The sequence below is a fragment of the Paramisgurnus dabryanus genome, chromosome 12 (assembly GCF_030506205.2).
Source record: "Paramisgurnus dabryanus chromosome 12, PD_genome_1.1, whole genome shotgun sequence".
Lineage (NCBI taxonomy): Eukaryota > Metazoa > Chordata > Actinopteri > Cypriniformes > Cobitidae > Paramisgurnus > Paramisgurnus dabryanus.
The window spans coordinates 36,189,125-36,211,555 of NC_133348.1; the positions used below are offsets into that span (position 1 = coordinate 36,189,125).

Below are 22,431 nucleotides of genomic sequence, written 5' to 3' on the forward strand. Positions count from 1 at the left end.
ACTCCATTGTTCCGTTGGAAGGAGGTGGTAATCTTCGACATATTCACCGTTGTGAATTGCGACCAGCTTATATTTCATTGGATGATCCTGGACTCTTGAATTTAGGGGACCGTCATGAAATCTTTGGAGACAGAGATGAGGAGAATGTCATTGTGTCTCTAGCACCTGAGGATGTCATTACTCAAGATAAAGTTAATATGCCCCAACCTCTGTTAGATGATGCCTATCAAGATGTTTCTAAAGACCATCAGCCTCCACAACAACCGGAAGTTGTAGTAAGGCGAACCAAGAGGCCAACAGCTGGGTCCCACTCAAATCCACATCGTCTTTCTCGGCCAGTATGTGCTAATGAAGTCCAGCTAAGTGATCAGCTTGCTCTTCCTATGATAAGACTGTCTAACAATGGGCCTAATGTAATGTTCCGCCCTTGGTTGTAGTGTTTTAAAGTAATCGACGGGACGTCGATTTAAATCTAGGGGGTAGATTGTAACGGGTGTGTTTTGGGAACTACAAATCCCATCAGCCTTAGTGCTATAAATGGAAGTGGTATGATTCGTTCTTTCACTTCCTCCTTTGGTCCTTCCGCTAATCTACGAAAGGTAGCTAAGACAAAGCTAAGGTATGGCATTGATTTTATATGGGCAATTATAAGTCATCGAGTCATTTTAAATAATGCTTTTCTGTCTCTCGTACGCTTTTTGTGTGGTGATTTGAATAGAAAACACAGCGTGATGTATTGCGTAATGGCAATAGACCAGCAGGAGTAAAGATCGTTTGTCTGCAGTTGTATATCAAACACTAGTGATATTAGTGTCAAACATGAGAGGCATCGTTTGGCAGGTAGTGATTTTATTGGTTGAATAAAATGAACCACATGTATTTTATTGTATTTTATTTATACTTTGTTTGTTGTTTTTAGTATTAAGGACTTGCTGGTTGCCTGAGTATCACTAAAACAAGATAAAGGATGGTAGAGGTATTGTTTATTTTATTATTTTTAAAGGGTTTATAAAGTTTTAATTGTTTTATGACTATTGATATGAAGGTTGAATGTAAATCTGGGCTTTTCTGTTTTATTTATTTAGTAATGGATTGTGTTTTCCCTTGCAGGGATGCACGGTTACCGTTTATTTGATATTTAATTTTCCTTTTGAAGTGTTGTTTCTTTAAGTTGACCGTATAAGAACTAAGGTCACAATCAAAGAACAAACTGAATGATTTCTAGTTCATTTAAAGTGTTTATGTACTTCATTTGCAGTACCCACTGTTGCTAATATTGGTTTTTTGTTTCCTTTTGTAGATTTCATTTTGACCCATCGGTGGCTGCGGGGTTGCCTTCACTGGTGGATGATGGTGTGGTGGTTTGGTCACTCTTATGTCTTTTTCTTTAGGTCTGCAGTGTGATTTGCTGTGAGTGGATTGCAGTGCGAGCACATTTGTCTAACACATTGTCTTCACACGAATAGGTAACCTGTGGCCATCCGGGGGTCGCTTTGTTTTATTCTGGTTTATTTCTTTTTGATTTCTTTGTGGGTATCTGCATTGGAGATTTGCGTTACATCCTTATGTCTCTATTTGTTTGAATAAAAGTGTTTTTGGGTTAAAACTTCACCACTGCCTTGTGCCTGGTCATTTACCACCTTTTATGGGGTACCTGTAGGTTACACATGCTTTTACGGCTGGCCATTCACTATATTCATAAGCCTGTCATTTCTCAGATGCGGACGGTGCCCGAGGCACAGCGCTCTGGAACTGTCCAAGGTCCTGGATGACACATACGTCTGACGTACATCAGACGATCAGCTGTTCATCTGCGTCACAGATCACTCACTAGAGCACCTGTCAATACAGGCTATTTATGGATCGTTGACGTTATCACCTCCCGTGACAATTATGCTCACTTGTCTTAGAGCATGGGCATGGTCTTAGAGGTTTCTCATTTGACAATTGTGACACGGCCGGCTGGTCCCCGCCGTCCACGTTGTCAGTTTACAGCTTCGACATCCCTGCTTCGCGCACTACTGAGGTTTGTTGCATTAAAGGCGCGCCCATTAGCTCACCTGTATGCACGATATGGTTTTTAATTATATGCGTCCACCGTGCGCTTAGAGAAGCTCACATGTACACGCTATAACATTTTGGTATACAATAAGATGCGCTTGGGAAAGCTCACCTGTATACACAGCTGTGTTATGCTTTGTGACACATACATTGTTGTTCATCTGTGTACGTTCACGGTGCGTTGGGTGCCCACCGTTACGTTCATCAATCATATCTGTACACATTCACGGCGCGTTCTGTGCACTGATTTATCTATACGCATTCACGGTGCACTGAAGAGTTCACCCGTGTGCGCACAATTTATTATCAGAACACATGACGGCGCGCTCGAGAATCTTGCCGGCCTGTGCATTATAACACTCTGATTCATCTATATGCATTCACGATGTATTCAAGTGTTCACCTGTGCCCGTGCAATTTATAGTCAATACACATTTATGGCGCGCTTGGAAAGCTCACCGATCTGTGCACTATAATACTACCTACATGCATCCCGATGCGCTCGAGGGTGCACCTGGGTTCACACTATTGTGGTATCTGTATAATCCCACGCTACGAACCGTTCTGCCGCATATTATAGTCAGATCGGCCGTTCGTGAGCTTCGCAGATCACTCACTACGTATGTCTGTTGCTAACAGTGGTTATTTAGATGGATCGTTGAAACCATCGCACTGGCTCACGCCCCTCTATGAGCTATGTCCTATATAGAGCCCACTCTGTGCGAGTTTGGCTTCTTCATGAACTTGGTCTACAGGGGTATCTATATCTATATTTGATATCTGCTACGCGGCCGGCTGGTCTTCGCCATCTACGTTGTCAGATTGTACAGCTTAGACGTCCCTGCCCTACGAGCGCAGGTTCTCTCGGCTCAATCATGCACGCTCATGCGTTTTATGTGTACACCACGGTGCGCTCAGCGAGCTCACCAACGTGACTCTGAATTTACTTATCTCGCACAGCCGCGGCGCGCTCGGTACCTCGCCGTCTTGTGCTATGTTATGTGCCCCCGGTGCGTTTAAAACCCCACCGTGTGCGCGTCAACAATTTATATGGTGCTTACACATTTGCTTTTAAAGCTGTGAATATGCCGGGTATAGGGCCACACGCAGTGTCTCTCCGGTAAGGCACTTCAGTACGTTGTGTATGCACGGCGTGATGGGATTACGTTCCCCCATAGCGTCAGCTAACTGACGCAATGCGAAGTGAACCGTATTGAAAGGGAACGCTTAGGTTACTCACGTAACCCCGGTTCCCTGAAATAACAGGAACGAAGCATTGCGTCTCTTGCCGTGCTACAAACGTCTACGCAGCGAGTGTTATTCGGCTGCGCGCTTCAGTCGAATAATAATGAGCTCCTGACGATTGAACCGCGCTTATATAAGGACGCGTTCCTCCCGCGCGCGGGTTCAAACGTCATTGGTCTGTACTTTGTACAGACGTTAACCAATAGGCTTCAGTCACGGAGTAAACAGGAGTTTCCCCCATAGCGTCAGCTAACTGACGCAATGCTTCGTTTCCGTTATTTCAGGGAACCGGGGAGCGTTATTTCCTAGCAATAGTCAAAACAAGATATTTCCTAACAAATCTGTTTAAACAAAGTTGATTTTTGGCATGGAGCTCTCTTGTTATCCTCTCTTTTGTTTTTATGTTTTCACAGAAATATATGATGGCGACCTTCAGGAAATTAGCAAAAAAATTAAAGCCTTATCATGCTGATGAGTTTCCTTGGCGCCAACCTCCAGCAGACAGAATAGCTGGAACATAGCTGAATCTTGAGATACTGCCAGAAGGACAGACTGGCGAAACTTTGTGGATTCTGGTTGGGTGTCTTCATTCCATGAACAGAGACATTCTGAGTTTTAAGAATCACAACTGACAGGGTTGCAAGTGTTGTCTTCATGACATTGAAACAGAGTCAGATATTTCTTAGATGTGATGTGTGTTTCACATCTGTTCAGAATGATTCATGGATTCACTCTAACTGTATGCACTCAGTATTTGTATTCACCATTAATTAACACATGTACAGGGGTTTTTAGTTTAGTTTAGTTTATTTGTTAAACAGGGACAATGCACATTAAGGAACATAATTGTAAATGTGCCAGAATTAGCCCAAAGGGCTATTTTTCATCTGTAGCCCCCTGACAGAATATTAAAAAGTCACCCTAAAACAAAATACATAGCATTAATTACACATATGCACATAAAAAAAGAAAATAATAATATTAACAATAATAATAAAGAGAAAAAGAGGGGGGGGGTTAAATTAAATGGCAACAGGAACAGGCAAACAAGACCAAAAAACAATTTACACCAGGACATCAAATTTGTCAAGAGTGTAAGACTAATGTCGACAGTGCTGATTTATCAGTAACCAGTTTTTAAGATGAAACTGAAAAGAACTAAGAGTGTGTTTATTTCTAATTGTTGTTGGGATGGAATTCCATTCCCTTGCAGCTTTAACTGAAAATACAGACTGACTGAATTTAGATTTTTTAAGAGGGATAATACAATCCCCTCTTTCCCCGCCCCTTGTAGATCGTAGAGAAGTTGTTCTAATATTAACAAACTGTTTTATTGGCGAGTTCAGGCTATGAATAGTCTTAAACAATAGACAAATATGTACATAATTAATCAAATTATCCCAGCTTAGTAAATTGTATTTTTTCAATATTAAGCAATGATGATACTGAACTGATTTCTTATCTAAGATTTTTAGTGATTGTTTATACAAGGATTCCAGTGGTTTCAGAGTAGTTGTAGTAGCTTGCGACCAAGTAGTAAAACAATACGTAATATGTGACATTATCATAGAATGCACATACATTAAAGCGGCTTCAGATGACATATAATCACGAATAAATCTAAAATTTGATATACTAAATCTCACTCTATTACACACCTTTTTGACCTGAGCCTTAAAAGAAAGTTTGGAATCAATCACAACACCGAGATACTTATAGTCAGGTACAACTTGAATTTTTTCCCCTGATATAAAAACATCTGGCACCTCACTCAAACTATTAGATTTGGTAAAGAACATACTCATTGTTTTAGAGATGTTTAACTGTAAACAGCATTGTTCTAGCCAGGCTGTGACATGAACCAGGGATTCTGTAAGTTCATTTGCAACTTGTGACACACTACGTCCATGTATATAAATAACAGTGTCGTCCGCATACATTTGAATATTAATGTTAGGACAGATTGATGGAAGATCATTAATATACAACGTAAATAATAAAGGACCCAAGATAGATCCTTGTGGAACACCAGTATCTATACTTAGCGGGGCTGACCTATAACCCTGTATACCAACATACTGTGTGCGACCCAACAAATAAGACTCAATCCATCTTAAAGTATGAGGAGAAAAATTAAAACCTAATAATTTAGATATAAGAATTCTATGATTTACGGTATCAAAGGCCTTCTTGAGATCAAGAAACACAGCCCCGACAACCCCTCCTGAGTCTAATAGAGACTTGACTTTTTCAGTGAGGTAGCAGTTAGCCATCTCTGTTGAATAGTTTGCTCTAAAGCCAAACTGCATTGGATGTAATGCACACAAATTAGAATTCAAATAATTAGTAATTTGTGCAGCTATCAATTTCTCTGCAACCTTTGAGACTATAGGTAAAATGCTAATAGGTCTATAATTATTAACAGAATGAGGATCACCACTTTTAAATATAGGAACAATAACAGATGACTTCCAAGCACAAGGAAACAGACCCTGAGAAACTGAAAGATTAATAATTTTTGTGATAGGATTAACTAAGGACTCGCTAAGATCTTTAAGCATTACCACATCCATACCAATTATATCCTTTGCTCTAGATTGTTTAAGAGATACAATTGTTCTTCTAACATCTGATTCAGAGACTTCCCTTAAAATAAGGGCTTGTTCCATTGTATTAGCTGGATAAACCTCGGTATATTTAGGAGAGAAACATTGTGCAATTGTGACTACTGAGTCCACAAAGTGATAATTAAGTGCTTCAGCTACTTCAGCTTGATTGTTAGTCAGCTTCCCATTTACCAATAATTCAACTGATGACCTATCTTTCATTTTATCTCCTTTTAAGTAATTTAACTGATTCCAGATTGTTTTAGAATCACCTCTTGCTTCTTCAATTATTCTTAAAAAAAAGTCAGCCTTAGCTTTTCTTAAAGTCTTTACCACTTTGTTCCGTAACATAACGAATTGTTGTCTATCATGACTTAACTTTGATCGATTTACAGTTTTTAAAGCAAGATCCCGTTTTTTCATTAGTTCTAGACTATCTGAACTCATCCAGGGAACCATATGTTTCCTATTTTTATGATTAATTTTACAACTGAAATCTTTGATCGTGCCCTCTAATTTTTTGGAAAATATTTGACTGTCATCCTCTAGGTCTTTTCCAGTTAATAAATCATCCCATTTAATCTGATGGATCACCCACCGATCACCGTTTTGTTTTAAAATTTAAGCCACTTGGCTGTTAAACAAAATTTATCCAGATTAAAACTAGGCCAATGGGTCATTTTTAAATATGACATTGAAGTGTATGAGCCAAATTAACACAAACACAATGTTATTTGCTGTGTTGATTTTCTATTCTGATTCACAATTCAGATCCATTATTCCATCCATGGTTAGAACATCACAGTAATCTTAATTCTGCAGTAACTTTAGCTCATACATATGCCAAAATGCTTAATATTTCTATTGTTGGGTATGTGAATCTTTTCTTCAAAAATTTACATCTACGTCCATTATCGCTGTCTGATTAAATCTCCATCATTGAACAAAGTAACATGGGTAACAAATTCTAATTGATTTGATAATCGACACCTCTATTCCATCTTTGAACACTCTGAGTAGTGCACCCCAGTTGATGGTTTTGGTATCAAAGTTGCAACCTTACCAGACAATTTGTTTACCTTACTATGCCCTATTGCTGGGAAGAGATGCTGAAAATGGCTGGAATTGTTAAAGTTGGAAATGGCCATGGCATAGGCATTTAGGGGTGGTAAAGAGTATAGATTCATGATCTTTTGAGGGGGATTCTAACTGTACCAAGGTGAAGTTGGTGTCAAATGTATGATTATTGAACCACTGATAATGTCAAATCCTTACAGATGTGTTTTTAAGGTTGTCGATTATTCATGGTAAAGCAGTCTGCTATTCACAAGCCGTGTTTGCCACTACAGAAATGTATTTTATCCAAGTAATTCCTGGTATTTGCCTGCATACAACAGTACTGAATCAAATGAACGATTTGCTCTAAAAGTTAATTTGAAGGGAATTCTTTCTGGTATTGAAGTAAACGGGGTAAACATTACAAACTAGAAATGCGTTTCCAGTTTTCCAGATCTGACAAAGCTCTTCTGATAATGACAAATGAAACCCTAATTGCTCGTAATGGTACACACTTTGTTTGTGGTAACAAAACTTATCCATTACTTCCTAAGGGCTAAGAGGTTACCTGTTTTTTGTACCTTTATCAGCTATGCGAGTAGTGTCAGAGGATTATGTGAAACAGCACTTAAGCATGAGACATACTAAATGTTCGATTTCTGATACCGAGAAATGGTAAGGAAGACTTATTCCATTCCAGTGACGACTGGTGACTTCTTTTTTTGAAGCGCACGATGCGAAGTTCGTCACAACATGTATGTAGCTTGTCATGTGTGTGGTTCGTCATTTCAAAATATGTGTGCTGCGCTTTGAGCGATCGTGTGTGCATCACGTGTCATGTCAAAATAAGTGCCTGTTGCTTGAACTTGAAAAGAGACGCTCGCGTTTGCCAGATACTCATATAATCTCATTTGTAATTAGAGTTTACTGTTAAGGGAGTATCTTGCGTGTATTTAGGGAAAGTGAGCGTCTCTTTTATCATAAACGGTTTTGAGGCGTCTGCAGCAGGCACTTATTTAGCCAAAACACGTGATGCACACAGGATCTCTCCACACGCAGGACACATATTTTGGAAAAGGGAACCAGACACGTGACAATCTGAACACTTATTTTGAATTAGCGCATCTTCGAAGAGCAGACACGAGCCGCCACTGTTCCATTCTTAGGAGTAACTGATTTACAAATGAAGTACAAGCATTTGAGGCTACAATGTACACCACTCTCATTTCTATTGCTAATATTTTGGACGAAGTAAATGCAATTAGGAAAGTTGTTTTGCACAATCAAATGGCGCTCGACATGCTGTTGGCTTCTCAGAGGGGCACATGTAAGATAATTGCGGCCGAATGTTGCCTATACATTCCGGATGATTCTGGGAAAGTGGTTCATAATCTGGCTAAAGTTTTACACAAACAAATAGCTAAACTAAATGAAGACCATGGTCTTTTCTCATCTAACTGGGACATGTGGTTTACATCAATATTAGGACAACTTTGGAATTATTTAAAACCACCTTTGGTAGTCGCAGTTTCCGAAGTGTTTGTCATCTTGCTCTTGTACATTATCATAAGAGTGTTGATTTGTCTTATTAGACACTTAACTGTCACAGGCCCATCAAGGCCATTATTCAGTATAAGACACACTCCCTCAACCGACGCTGGTATGCAGAATGACAGAAATGACCTGCTTTTCTTAAGAACATGTAGAAAGGAAAAGTAAGGACTGGCCATCCAAGCTTTTTAAAGATGAGTTTTGATAAAGATTATAAAGGTTGTTTGCTATAATCATTTAATTTTGTCTTATATGATTAAGAGGGGGGAGTGAAGGATCCTTCCTTAGATCCTCACGTGCAGAATGTTTTTATTATTGTTTTTTTAGTTTATTCCTAATCATTTATTTACATAATCATTTTATAATCATTAGTTATCCATATAATTGTTTATTTGATTATTCAATATATATTATTCATTTCATTATTATAATTTTTATCATTATATTATCATTTAACATTTATTCATTAATTTATTCATTATATTTCTATATTTTATTATATTATTCATTCATTCATTATATTTTTATGTTTCATATGTCTTATTGATTTCTTTGTTGTTCAGTCTTATAATTGTCTCACATTTGTGAAGTTTCATGAGCTGTCCTGTCTCTCTCTATAAACAGAGATAGATAAAGAGAATGTTTGTGGAAGCTCAAGGTTTGTGGGATGTTGCTATTAAGCATTTTGGTGCATGTTGAATTCATGCTGTTTAGACATGGGTTGAACGAGGTTTGAACATTGAGACATACGCAACTGAAGCTGTCCATCAATAAAACTCTGTCCTCTGCTTGTGCTCTTCTCTAGCAATGATTGATCAATCTTTTAACGGACAGAAGCCTGTTAAACAAGTAAACTTATATTTTCTGACGTGATCTGGCGTCCGGGGCTGGATCGTTTTTTATTTTGTCTGTGGTGTGGATACCTGATCTAACATTATTGATGTTTATAAGTGTGGAAGACTGACTCAATATTAAAGAGGCCCTTCCACATAAAACTGTTTTTACTTGTATTTTTTTATATGTGTTAGGTCCATAAGTGTTTGTGTTGTGTCGTGAATGTGAAAATCAACTTCCACCTCCTCTGTCAGCTGTAGCCACTGAAAAGAAATAAGCGGAGAAATCAGGTCAGTTAGAAAAGCTTATCAGTGTGACGTGGAACTGATCGAGGTCATTACTATTCATGAGCTCTTCAACTTGAGACCGCGCCCACATGTTACGTGTAGTTGAGTTAGTTTTCATTACACTTGTAAGGTAGGCACCACCCACTGGTCCAATTGCGGTCTCCAGAGGCGTGGCGAAGGATTCTCACGCGTTTCAGTCTTTCCTTTCACATTGGATAATAAGATATGGATTTAAACATTCATTCACTTTAGTGATCAATCCCTTCGTTTAATCTGACTCCAATTTAATAAAGTATATTTATTGTTGCTTCAATTTATTATCGTTTTAATATTATCATAATTTGTTCAGATGTCTGGTTATTCTGGTTTAGCCCTACTTGTTATTGCATCCGTTCATTCGGCTACTCATGTCGCTTTGGACTCACGCACCGGCCGTTTATTAATATTTAATAATCATGCGGGCCCACGATCACAACCGAATCAGGCTTGGTCGTTGCTAGAGGTTTGACCATATGTTCAGAAGGCCGCCTTTTACGCGTGCTCGTCTCTGAACATACTTTATTTAGTCCCCATAGAGGTGCAACTTAATTATTACAATATTTATTTCTAGCCAGAGGCTCACGATCACTATCAAAAACAAACTGACCGTCTTCTCCAATGATAGCTTTATATAATCGCGCCATAATTTAATATGCAACTTAGATAGATTAATATTGAAATAATCAGAGGCTGAGGCTCATCTGATTTGGAGTGGCCAGACAACATTTACATGTTACTCTAAACAGGAAATTAGCCTCCACGCATCTAATTTAACTTAAACTAACGCCAAGTGCTAGTCGGATCTCCAAAATCCTCCGCTGATGTACTACTATGCCATCTAGTCTGGGATTTTGGTCCGGAACTAGCCTGATTTTTCAGACATTGCGGAAACAAGGATACATCGTAATTTACTAATCATGTCAATAACTTTCGTAGCATCAGAATAAATCCAAACATAACAATTTATTAACCAGGTACGAAAATCACAATTCAAAGCCAATTCACAGTTCAAATAAAATGTAACACAAATACAAACCAATAGTATTTACATCAAACAGGAAATATAAAAACCTTTCATACCTGGTAAAGACGACACACAGTAAATTGTGCGGGATATCTGGTTACAGATTCCCAGAAATGTTTTTCAGCTCTCCTTATATACCCAGATAGAATAAACATTATGTAAACATTATTTATCAATGGAAGTTTGCAGTGATTGGTTCTTACAGACCTATGGGAGGCACCTCGTCCTGGATACGTTTGTAGTGGGGTGTACGCCCCTTGGGTAGAGTTAAGTTTTCTTACTCTATTAAACCTTTTACTATTTGTTTTATTGATGTGAGAATGAGACCTGTGTACAGTCGCGATAAAACCTTTGTAATGAAATGAAACATGAATATTTTCCACAGTTATTTACATTTGATATGACCTTTCTTACACATAATCATCTGGTGTGCTGTAAACTGTCCTGTGTTGAGGAGGTAACAAGGAAAGGAGGGGTAGAGGAGTCAGACATTTGTCTGCAGGTCCATCATTTGTATGGAGATGTGGTGTTTGAAAATCAAGTGTAACTCTCCAGGGAGTCTCCTGTAATCGATATACAGTTCTGGTTCCCGAGAGGGGTGTTTTGGGGGTCTTGGTCCCCTGCCGTGAGTCCCGGAGGAAAGTTGTTGTGTTGCAAAAGTTCTCTTTTGATGTCCTTGCTGCCTCGGGCACCTACAGGGCACACACACTGCACTCTCGGGCATCCATGCTGTGTTCCCAGGAAGGGCTGACCTTTTGGTCAAGATCAATCAAAATTCTTACAGTATTTCCCCGCTTGGCCCCGCGGGCGAATTGTAATAGGGTACCTGCGGGGTCAGACAAAGCAAAGATTTTTTTTTTTTTTTTTTTTTTTAGAGTCTTTGGAACACAGGTATCTGCAGTGGGCTGAGGGCAAGGGCAGCGTGTGTGGATTCCTGTGTAGATTGGACGAGATGCCTGAAGTAACAACACTGGAAAATGGTGAAGGTGAAGATCAGGGCACTGCCAATGGCACACCCCCGGAACACCCAGTCCCACCAGGTGTATGTGTACTGTGCCGACCGAGTGGATGAACTGGATAACAGTTGTGCAGTCTTTCGTGCCAGGTTAATCTCAACCTGCGCTTGGTTGAGGTGGTATTCAGTTTGCAGGATCAGTCTTTGTGTTAGCTCCATCGTGTCAACCACAGCTTGGGTACTTTGTTCATAGAAAGTGTCATCCCACCATGGTGAGGTCTCTGTGTCCAGTGGCACTCTTCCTAAAATGTTGACTTGACCCATCGAAAAGTCCTCTGTCACTTCCAAGCAAAACGAGTGATTAGCAGAGCAGGCCAGTCCTCCGTAGGTAAAAGAGTTCATCTCACTGACCACGCACCACTGTGAATGTGACACCTGGATAACATCATAGTAACCATGCAGTGTCTGAACATTTATAAGTTTTGTGTCATTGGGGGAGAAAGGTTGCAAGGTGTTACATGTACAGATAACATAATTGTGTGTTTCATGGCAACATGTGCGACTGGTAAACAAGGTCTCATTACCCTTTTGTGTCATGTATCCAGTGAGGTGATCCCATTTAATTACCTGATCCTTCACTACCACGCCCATAGAGCGTATGGTAGTGGAATTTGGAAAAACCTGATCTGGGTGTATCAAAGGAAAACTGACGAAAAACCCAATACATCCATTACATTCATTTCCTGTAAACATCATTATGGTGGATAGTAGTTCAGAATACCTTACATTTTTCATTTTTTCTGATTCATACCACCTATGTAGATCTAAGATCTCTATGAGGTCAATTAAAACATGTCTAGGTGTCTTGTACAGACGAAGATCTAGGATTTCTTGTCTAGCAGCAGTGAATAGATCTTGTGCATATGTCCTACAGGCTAAGTCACGTTCGATGGTACGGGTCTGATTGAATAATGTGTGGCTGATCGCAAGAAGCGCCTGCGCTTCAGATCGAACCGCTTTTATGATATTTTCATTGCTATTTGTGATATGCTGAAAACCAGTGGCCACCTGGTTTGCCAACCATGTTGAGTATTGTGATTGTTTGGTTATTTTGTAGTTGTTGGCAATGGAATTAATGGAGCCGAAGAGACCCGCTATGTTTCCGAGCAGGTCTCGTTTCGAGCGTGCAGGTGAGATTTGCACGGCAAGTCTGTTTTTGTAATCAGAAATTAAATCATCGATTCGTGACTGTAGCCATGCATATGTCTTGTCATTTTTATCACAGTGATTAACATAAGTGGATAAAATGTTAGAAATATTGTATGATACATGTGTCATTACTAGATTTACATCATGAAATAATGTCTTGTTAACATTCCCTTTTATCAGTCCACCAGGAGGAATAGGATATAGTTTCGGACATTTCTTTGGTTTGCTATATCCACAGGTGGTTAAATTAAAACAATGGTTCTTTATCCATGTGCAATTCTGTGGCCCAGTGTAATTATCTGGGTCGTTGACACATTTTCCCACGCAATACATGCCTTCTCTCTGGCTAGTCCAGACAAAGGCTTCAGGCTGATTGTTATCAGGTACATATGAAGTTACATCGAATTTGTATTCGGTATAACTCATATGCGTAGTGTTGATTGTCTCAGTGTGTGTGCACCTATATGTTGCGGGTTCTAAATTTTTGGTTAAATAACAAATTTTTGGATCTAATCCATTGTTGATTTTTTCATAGAGAGTGCGCATGCTCCCAATTTTTGCTCCTGGCTCTGCTTTAAGTTGATACCAGGCTGTTATGTTGTGGAAAAATGTGGGTGCCGGTGTGTCACCTGAAATGTTTACTATAGGGAGATGGTCGGAGCCTACTTTACAGCAAATTTTTGATGGGCAATTTGGTTCCGGTACTACTCCGGGAGGCCATGTGACTAGTTTTCTGGTTGAAAGTGTACTGAAAAATGTGGATGACCTCTTTGTGTATTTCCATACCCATTTCCCGCATTCCAGTGTGTGTGTGAGTGAAACCCTTTGACCCAGCTTGATGCAAGCGGGTCCAGAAACTTTCCTCTCGTCCGGTCTCCATGGGATTGCAGCAGTCAACCTAGGAGATGAAACAGAGAGAAATGTTAATAATTATTGATTAGCGGAACCTTTGAAGATTTTGCACTGGGACATGTGGTACCATTTCAACTTCCCCTTGACACTTATTGCCACACAGCTATTGCATATAGCTTTTATCTCATGTGGTCCATGCCATCTTGGTGTGAATGGACCCTGTTTTACAAACACCCGTATCATGATCATATCACCCTCGGTAAATTTGATCTCAGAGGTTGGGTTAAATTGTGCATCATTCATAAGGTCCGACTGTTGCTGTTTTAAAGCGGTTTGTGTTTGTAACACTGCCAGTCTTTGCTGTAGTTGTGTTAGCACAGTCTGTTGTTTTGCAAGCACCAGGGGTCCCAGATCTGCTGGGGAGATTTCTGGGTCTATGGGTAGTTTCATGACTCTGCCTGTCATGAGTTCAAACGGGCTGATGCCTGTTGCTTTGGATGGGGTTGCTCGCAAAACTGTCAGAACTGTTGGCAGTGCATCAGTCCACCTGTTTTGATGTTGCATTATTTGTTTTGAGATGCTTTCTTTAATCGAGCGATTTGCGCGCTCTACCATACCTGAGCTTTGCGGCCTGTAAGGAACATGAAATCTTTGTTTGATATGTAGCATTTCACAAATTTGTTTCATTACCTGACCTGTGAAGTGTGTTCCTTGGTCAGACTCAATCTGGGTTGGTGTTCCCCAAATTGGGAGGATTTGATTTGCCATTACTCGTGCCACCGTGCGTGCGCTGTTGTCCCGAGTTGGGATCGCGTCCACCCACTTTGAAAATTTATCAATTATGACGAGACAATAGCGGTATCCCCCTTTGGCAGTGGGTAATGGGCCAATAAAATCTAGCTGTAAAAATTCCCATGGCCCTTTGGGTGGTTCTGGGCGACACAGTTTTGTACGTCCAGTTCTACCCTGGTTGATGGTGGCACATACGAGGCATGTGTCACACCATCTCTCAATGTCTGATGCCATTTTTGGCCACCAGAAGTTTTTCTGTATCAGCTGTTGTGTTTTGGTAGCTGATACATGTGCATAATCATGGTACAATTTGATCACTGGTTTCTGGAGGGCCTCTGGAATTATGTATTTCCCATCTCTGAGAACCATACCTTCTACGATGCTGATTGATTGATCCTGCTGCAGTTGCGGTACAAGCTCTCCGTCTGACAACCATAACTCTTGCTGGTATTGTTTTAAGTCAATGGGAGCAACCTGTATCGCACTCACAGAAGGGGCAATCAGCTCGTCAGGCTGCCATTCATTCCCTTTAATGGCTGCAAGTTTTGCAAGTTTGTCAACGATGTTGTTATTTTTCTCGTGCTCGTCGGTGCTTTTAGCGATGTGCGCGCGCACTTTGATGACTGAGATTGGAGAGTTGTGCGTTTTGATTGCTTGCCAAATTGCGGTGATTGTGTCAAAATGTTTTATTGGCGTTCCGGCGGATGTGAGAAACTTTCTTAATTGCCATTGGGCCATATAATCGTGCACTATGCCGTATGTATACCTGCTATCGGTGTACACACAGATTGGTTCTGGGTGCGCTTTTATGGCTTCAAGTAATGCAATTAATTCGGCTTCTTGTGCGGATTTGTTTGCTGGCAGTTTTATCAACAATTGTTCTGAATCTGAGTTGAGGGGGTGGGGGGTCCACACGGCACATCCTGTACGGAAATTGCCATCATGCCAATATCTGGATCCATCAATGTATACTGGCGTTTGATTATCAAATTGTGTATCATGAACTGGACTTTGTGTTTCATGTTTTGTTTGGCATGTGTGTGGATGGCCCTCCATCTCCCCCAAGAGATGTGGTAAAATTCTTGTGTTTACCATGGAAATGTTGCGAGCTTGGATGTCTGCCAACCATCGTGCCAGTCTTTGCGACGATACTCCTTTGATTCGGCCCTGCAACAGCATTTGCACTGGCGTGTGCATTGTGTGCACAACAACAGGTTGAAAACCAACAATGGGTTCTGTTGTTGTTAACATCCAATGGACCGCAAGAACATGTTGTGTACATGGGTCGAATCCCTGTTTGACTGGAGATTTCTTACGGCTATAGTATGCAATCGGGCGCAACTTTCCTCCATGATCTTGCGCAAGCACTCCACTCAGAGTATTTTCATGTGCATCAACCTGTATATGAAACGGCTTTGATGGGTTGGGCAAACCCAGAGCGGGCGCGGCGCACAGGTGTTGTTTTAAATCTGTAAAAGCCTGTTCGTGTACTTCTGCCCATTCGAGGACATCAGACGGTTTTGATTTTCCCTTTGAGAGGTCGTATAGCGGAGCAGCTATATTTGCAAAATCAGGGATGAAATCTCTTAAGTAATTTGCAGTACCCAAGACTTTCTGCAGGGAGTTCAGCGTGTGCGGACGAGGTAGTTCAGCGACGCATTTACGTCTGTCATCTGTCAATGCCTTGTGGCTTTGGGTGATTGTATAACCTAGGTATTGAACTTCTTTTTGTGCAATTTGGGCTTTTTCTTTGTTCAATTTAAAACCAACTTTACCTAGTGTTAACAGTACTTCATCGACGAGTTGTAAGTGCTCATCGAATGAGTTTTCGGTTGCAATTAATATGTCATCGACATAGTGCATTACATTACCGGTTCCTATTACAGGTTTTAGCGCGTCCTCTAAGGCTCGATGAAAAATCGATGGCGAGTTGTGCAGCCCCTGAGGCACGCGGCGCCAGGTATATTGTATTTGGTTTACCGTGAAGGCCAATTTCCATTGGTCTTCACGTCTGACCTTGATGGACCAGAAGCCATTCTTTATATCAAGTACAGTAAACCACGACGCTCTGTTAGAGATTTGTGTCAACAAGGTCGAGGGGTTTGCAACGATAGGTGTAGCTTTAGGTAAAACTTTGTTAAGACGTTGGTAGTCAATACAAAGACGCCATTTACCATTTGGTTTTGGAACGGGCAGACACGGAGAGTTTGTGGTCGAGCTACATCGTCTGACTATACCTCTGGTTTCAAGCTGCTGGACTATTTCATGCACTGCTGTTTCAGCCTCAGGTTTGATGCGGTATTGTCTTTGTGGGGGAGGTGGCTCTCCTTCAATACACACAACACAGTCAATAAGGCCACAGTCATGTTCATGATCAGCCCAAACAGTGCTGTGTTTGTCAATCAACTGTTGAATGGGATCTGTAGTGGAAATGGACATAATTCTAACCACGTTGCGTGGTGGACATTTTTTCACTGTCTTGTTAGTTTGAATTTCAATCTGTTTTTCAAAACAATGAATGACAAATCCATGTTTTTTCATGATGTCCATTCCCAGTACAGTTCCTTCACTGTTGTTTGGCAAGTACCAGAAAGGTTCTTCAATTATGGCTATGCCTAAATCGAGTCGAGCGGGTTTGGTTTGTGTTGCTATCATTAGCGTGTCACCGATGCCTTTAATGTGTATGGTTTCGTCTGTTAATGGCAATTGAATGTTTGTACATGAGCATGCTGCGCCGGTGTCAATAAGTACGTCAGCTAATTGGCCTCCTAAATTAGCTCTTATTTTGATCCGGTTGCCGCTCTTAATTATGCTTCCCATAGCGATGGAGGCCACGCACCCCTATGGGAAACTGTATTTCTCTGGCGCCGAACTCGCAACGATCGCTCCGTTCTGTGAATCATTTTGTTTTTTCAATGTGGCGAGGAGTATGTTAACTAGCTCCGCGGTTTTCTCAGAGGGGTCGGTTTGGTTTGATATTTGTGGTTTGTCCCAGTGTCTTTTGTGACAGTTTTTCGTCGAGTGGTTGTTTCTTTTGCAGACGTTACAGAATTCTCTATTTCTATGAGATTTTTCTCTGCCCTGTCCTTCTGCTGTCCATTGTGCAGACGCAACGGCGCGAGTTTTATTTTTCCATCTATTTTCTATTTTTGTGCCCCAGTCTACTAGCGCTCTGAATGTGTTCTCTGCTGGATCCACGCCATTTAACAGTGCTTTTTGGATCGGGAGGCCAGCGTGACTTTTTATCATTTGTAACAATACTTCACTATCACGACTCGCGTCTTCGAAACCAGAATGCTCTTTATATGTTACCCATACTCGCTCTGCATACGTTTCAAACATTTCGTTGGGTGCTTGTTTTATGTCTATAATTCTCTCCCAGTCTACGTAGGTTGGCCCTCTTAAGCTTATCATTGCCGCTTTTAACCGTTCATAAATTGCATCATCGGTTTCGCCATTTTTCCTCTTTATTATGTCTCCGGATTTCATTTCAGCGGTCAATTTTGGTTTCATTTCCTCAGGAATGGTGAGGAGTGCTATTTGCCACACGTCTCGGACTTCTAGTCCGTACACCGTCGCTTGTAACATTAAAGTTTCCCAATACGGCTGAAACGGGCCTTTGCGAGGCATCATCCCTACGACCTGTTTGTGTCGTGAGCATTCTTCGCATGTTAATGGACGACTAATGGTTGTAATCTCGTCGTCTGTGTTTGTCATGGTTTTTAGTACGGCCACTTTGACTGAATCTTGCTGAACATCATTCGATTTCGCTCTCGTTTTCATTGGGCTAATTTGATTAGCAACCTCAGGCTCTTGCATTGGAGCTCGTCTACGAGCATCTCTCTGCGTTTTTGCCTCTAACACAGCTATATCATCTTCATCGCTATCGCTTTTTGTTCCGGCGTCTAGCATCTCGTTTATGGCTGCTTGTTTAATGGCAGCTACGGGGACACCCGAATGATCGCAGCAATCTTCAAGCGCGGATATGTAATTGTTACCATTTTTGAGTTTCTTTTGAAATTCGTCAATCTTTTTAGCCATCGTCTCGCTTTGTCTTGCCCAATTTTGTTTTTCATACGTGAACGAGTCGACCTGAGCTCGTAGCCTTTTTAGTTCGTCTGAACGTGAATTTTCAATCTCTTTTATGCTTGCGATTGTTTGCTCGGTTTTGGTTATGGTTTTCAAATCGTTGCGACGCAACAGGTAAACAATAGCGAGGGGAGTCTTTTTGTATTTTGATTTCGTTTCCAGTTTACGGCCCTCGACAGAATACCAGGATACGATTTCATTATTGCTCCATGTGAGAATTAGTCCCTTCTCTTTTAACAGAACAAGGGTGTTTTTTAGTTTTAGCACGGCGGTTTCCATGATTTCCTCCTCTACACTGCTTCTATAATGTCCCTGTGAGTCCATGTTTCCTCTAATTCTTATACCCCACCGGATTTCTACGGTCTCCGGTCTAACAATGGGCTTACCGGCCCGTTCTACAAATGGTGTCTAAATTGAGAGTGCAAAAACTTTCCCTCAACACTTCTAATAGGCAAAAAGGAACGAACTTACCACAGCAGTTGTAGACAGGGGAGAAGGAGATCAAACCTCATATCTTCCGTGGGAATCCAAAACTGAATAGTCGCGTCGGAAAGACGTCACTCGCCTGTGTAGGTAGAGAGATCACGTCCGGGGTCACCAACTTGTAAGGTAGGCACCACCCACTGGTCCAATTGCGGTCTCCAGAGGCGTGGCGAAGGATTCTCACGCGTTTCAGTCTTTCCTTTCACATTGGATAATAAGATATGGATTTAAACATTCATTCACTTTAGTGATCAATCCCTTCGTTTAATCTGACTCCAATTTAATAAAGTATATTTATTGTTGCTTCAATTTATTATCGTTTTAATATTATCATAATTTGTTCAGATGTCTGGTTATTCTGGTTTAGCCCTACTTGTTATTGCATCCGTTCATTCGGCTACTCATGTCGCTTTGGACTCACGCACCGGCCGTTTATTAATATTTAATAATCATGCGGGCCCACGATCACAACCGAATCAGGCTTGGTCGTTGCTAGAGGTTTGACCATATGTTCAGAAGGCCGCCTTTTACGCGTGCTCGTCTCTGAACATACTTTATTTAGTCCCCATAGAGGTGCAACTTAATTATTACAATATTTATTTCTAGCCAGAGGCTCACGATCACTATCAAAAACAAACTGACCGTCTTCTCCAATGATAGCTTTATATAATCGCGCCATAATTTAATATGCAACTTAGATAGATTAATATTGAAATAATCAGAGGCTGAGGCTCATCTGATTTGGAGTGGCCAGACAACATTTACATGTTACTCTAAACAGGAAATTAGCCTCCACGCATCTAATTTAACTTAAACTAACGCCAAGTGCTAGTCGGATCTCCAAAATCCTCCGCTGATGTACTACTATGCCATCTAGTCTGGGATTTTGGTCCGGAACTAGCCTGATTTTTCAGACATTGCGGAAACAAGGATACATCGTAATTTACTAATCATGTCAATAACTTTCGTAGCATCAGAATAAATCCAAACATAACAATTTATTAACCAGGTACGAAAATCACAATTCAAAGCCAATTCACAGTTCAAATAAAATGTAACACAAATACAAACCAATAGTATTTACATCAAACAGGAAATATAAAAACCTTTCATACCTGGTAAAGACGACACACAGTAAATTGTGCGGGATATCTGGTTACAGATTCCCAAAAATGTTTTTCAGCTCTCCTTATATACCCAGATAGAATAAACATTATGTAAACATTATTTATCAATGGAAGTTTGCAGTGATTGGTTCTTACAGACCTATGGGAGGCACCTCGTCCTGGATACGTTTGTAGTGGGGTGTACGCCCCTTGGGTAGAGTTAAGTTTTCTTACTCTATTAAACCTTTTACTATTTGTTTTATTGATGTGAGAATGAGACCTGTGTACCAGTCGCGATAAAACCTTTGTAATGAAATGAAACATGAATATTTTCCACAGTTATTTACATTTGATATGACCTTTCTTACACATAATAATCTGGTGTGCTGTAAACTGTCCTGTGTTGAGGAGGTAACAAGGAAAGGAGGGGTAGAGGAGTCAGACATTTGTCTGCAGGTCCATCATTTGTATGGAGATGTGGTGTTTGAAAATCAAGTGTAACTCTCCAGGGAGTCTCCTGTAATCGATATACAGTTCTGGTTCCCGAGAGGGGTGTTTTGGGGGTCTTGGTCCCCTGCCGTGAGTCCCGGAGGAAAGTTGTTGTGTTGCAAAAGTTCTCTTTTGATGTCCTTGCTGCCTCGGGCACCTACAGGGCACACACACTGCACTCTCGGGCATCCATGCTGTGTTCCCAGGAAGGGCTGACCTTTTGGTCAAGATCAATCAAAATTCTTACACAAGTTACAGCAAGGATGGCTAAACGTCAACCGTACCATATTCGGCCATTGTTTTTCGTCGAGACATCATTTCTATTAAACGAGGGAATCATAACAGTTGCTACATGTTTGGATGTTCAGAAGAACGCTGGATTTGAAGAGAGACTGCGATTAAAAAGCAATGCTCCTCCATCAATATTGGATCCGGACAGAATGGCGCAGCTTATGTGAGTAAAGTCTTATGTGTCACTGTGGCGGCTGGTGTTTTCTCTTCCGAAAGACGCGAATTCATGCTGCACACGCTTTGAAAGGGTTTATGATAAAAGACACGCGTGTTTGTGTGAGTAAAACTAAAGCACTTTAGTACTATGTGTTATCAGTTGCGGCCAGGATTTCTCTTCAGAGGGACGCGATTCACGCAAATTCATGATGCACACGCATCGAATGTAATAAAAGTTTGTGCTTTCGTTACACGCGCATCGAAGGGTTTATGTAAAAGACGCTTGTGTTTGTGTGTGTTATTTTGTGCGTGGGTTTACGATAAAAGACGTGTTTGTGTGTGTGTTTTTGTGCGTGGGTTTACGATAAAAGACACGCGTGTGTGTGTCAAAGGGGTTTATGATAATGTGTGTAAAAAAGACACTCGCTGCGTCCCAAACCGCCTACTTCCATACTATATAGTAGGCAAAGAATACGAGAAGTAGTGCTTTTTGCCTACTAAATAGTATGGAAGTATGCTGTTTGGGACGCAGCCACTGTGTCTTAAGACACTCACTTAACATTAAACTGACGATAAAAGACACGCGTGTGTGTGTCAAAAGGGTTTATGATTATGTGTGTAAGAAAGACACTGTGTCTTAAGACACTCACTTAACATTAAACTGATTACACATGAGATTAAATTGAAAGTTAGTTTGAACGAAAAACTGTTATCCAATCATAGCAGTGGGCGTTTACTTCCAAGTCGTCAATGCAGCCCGCCCATTAAAACGGATCATTTCTCTAACCAGCCTCAAAATCAGGGTACAAAATGGCTATTACTTATTGCTTTTGATGTTTTTGGATGTAAAAACCATGCAAACGTCATGAGTAGACCTCAGACAACAGCATAAAGCAATAAAAACGACAGAGGAAGGGCACCTTTAAGAAAATCATGGTAACCCATTAGTAATTATTCAAGTATTACCATGCTGTTCTTAATAAATTACTTAAAATGTTGACCATTATTTTTAAGTAAAAATCATTGTAACTTATTAGTAATTAATCAGGACTTAAGACATAAATCTTAAGAAATTATAATTTAGTTATGTCAGTAGTGCATTTCTGTCAAAAGATCATTCTAAAAGTTACACAATGCACCTTAAAATGCACTTAGAAATGGCCCGTTGTTAATAATACTGCTGTTGTATTTTTAAAGATAACTTAATGAAAAAGTCATGTCATGCACTTTTTTTAATGAACCTAAGAAACTTGTACCTTGGAATTGTGCATTTATTATTATATCTCACCAGCTATTTGTGTTTACT

The 22,431-nt window shown here is 40.5% G+C and overlaps 1 protein-coding gene and 1 long non-coding RNA gene across 2 annotated transcripts; one reads left to right on the forward strand and one right to left on the reverse strand.

Moving 5' to 3' along the window:
* The first annotated feature begins 338 nt into the window (after positions 1–338).
* Positions 339–1,435, forward strand: LOC135745469 (uncharacterized). Its single transcript, XR_010531259.2, has 4 exons — positions 339–619; positions 719–840; positions 920–976; positions 1,301–1,435. It is a non-coding gene; the product is annotated as an uncharacterized lncRNA (long non-coding RNA).
* Positions 1,436–11,195: 9,760 nt separating this feature from the next.
* Positions 11,196–20,232, reverse strand: LOC135752851 (uncharacterized). The gene is made up of 2 exons (XM_065271220.2): positions 19,072–20,232; positions 11,196–13,765 (listed from the first exon to the last, which is right to left on the reverse strand). Exons 1-2 carry the CDS (start codon positions 19,110–19,112, stop codon positions 11,575–11,577), a joined length of 2,232 nt encoding a protein of 743 aa, XP_065127292.2. The 5' UTR covers positions 19,113–20,232; the 3' UTR covers positions 11,196–11,574.
* Between the last annotated feature and the right edge of the window lie 2,199 nt (positions 20,233–22,431).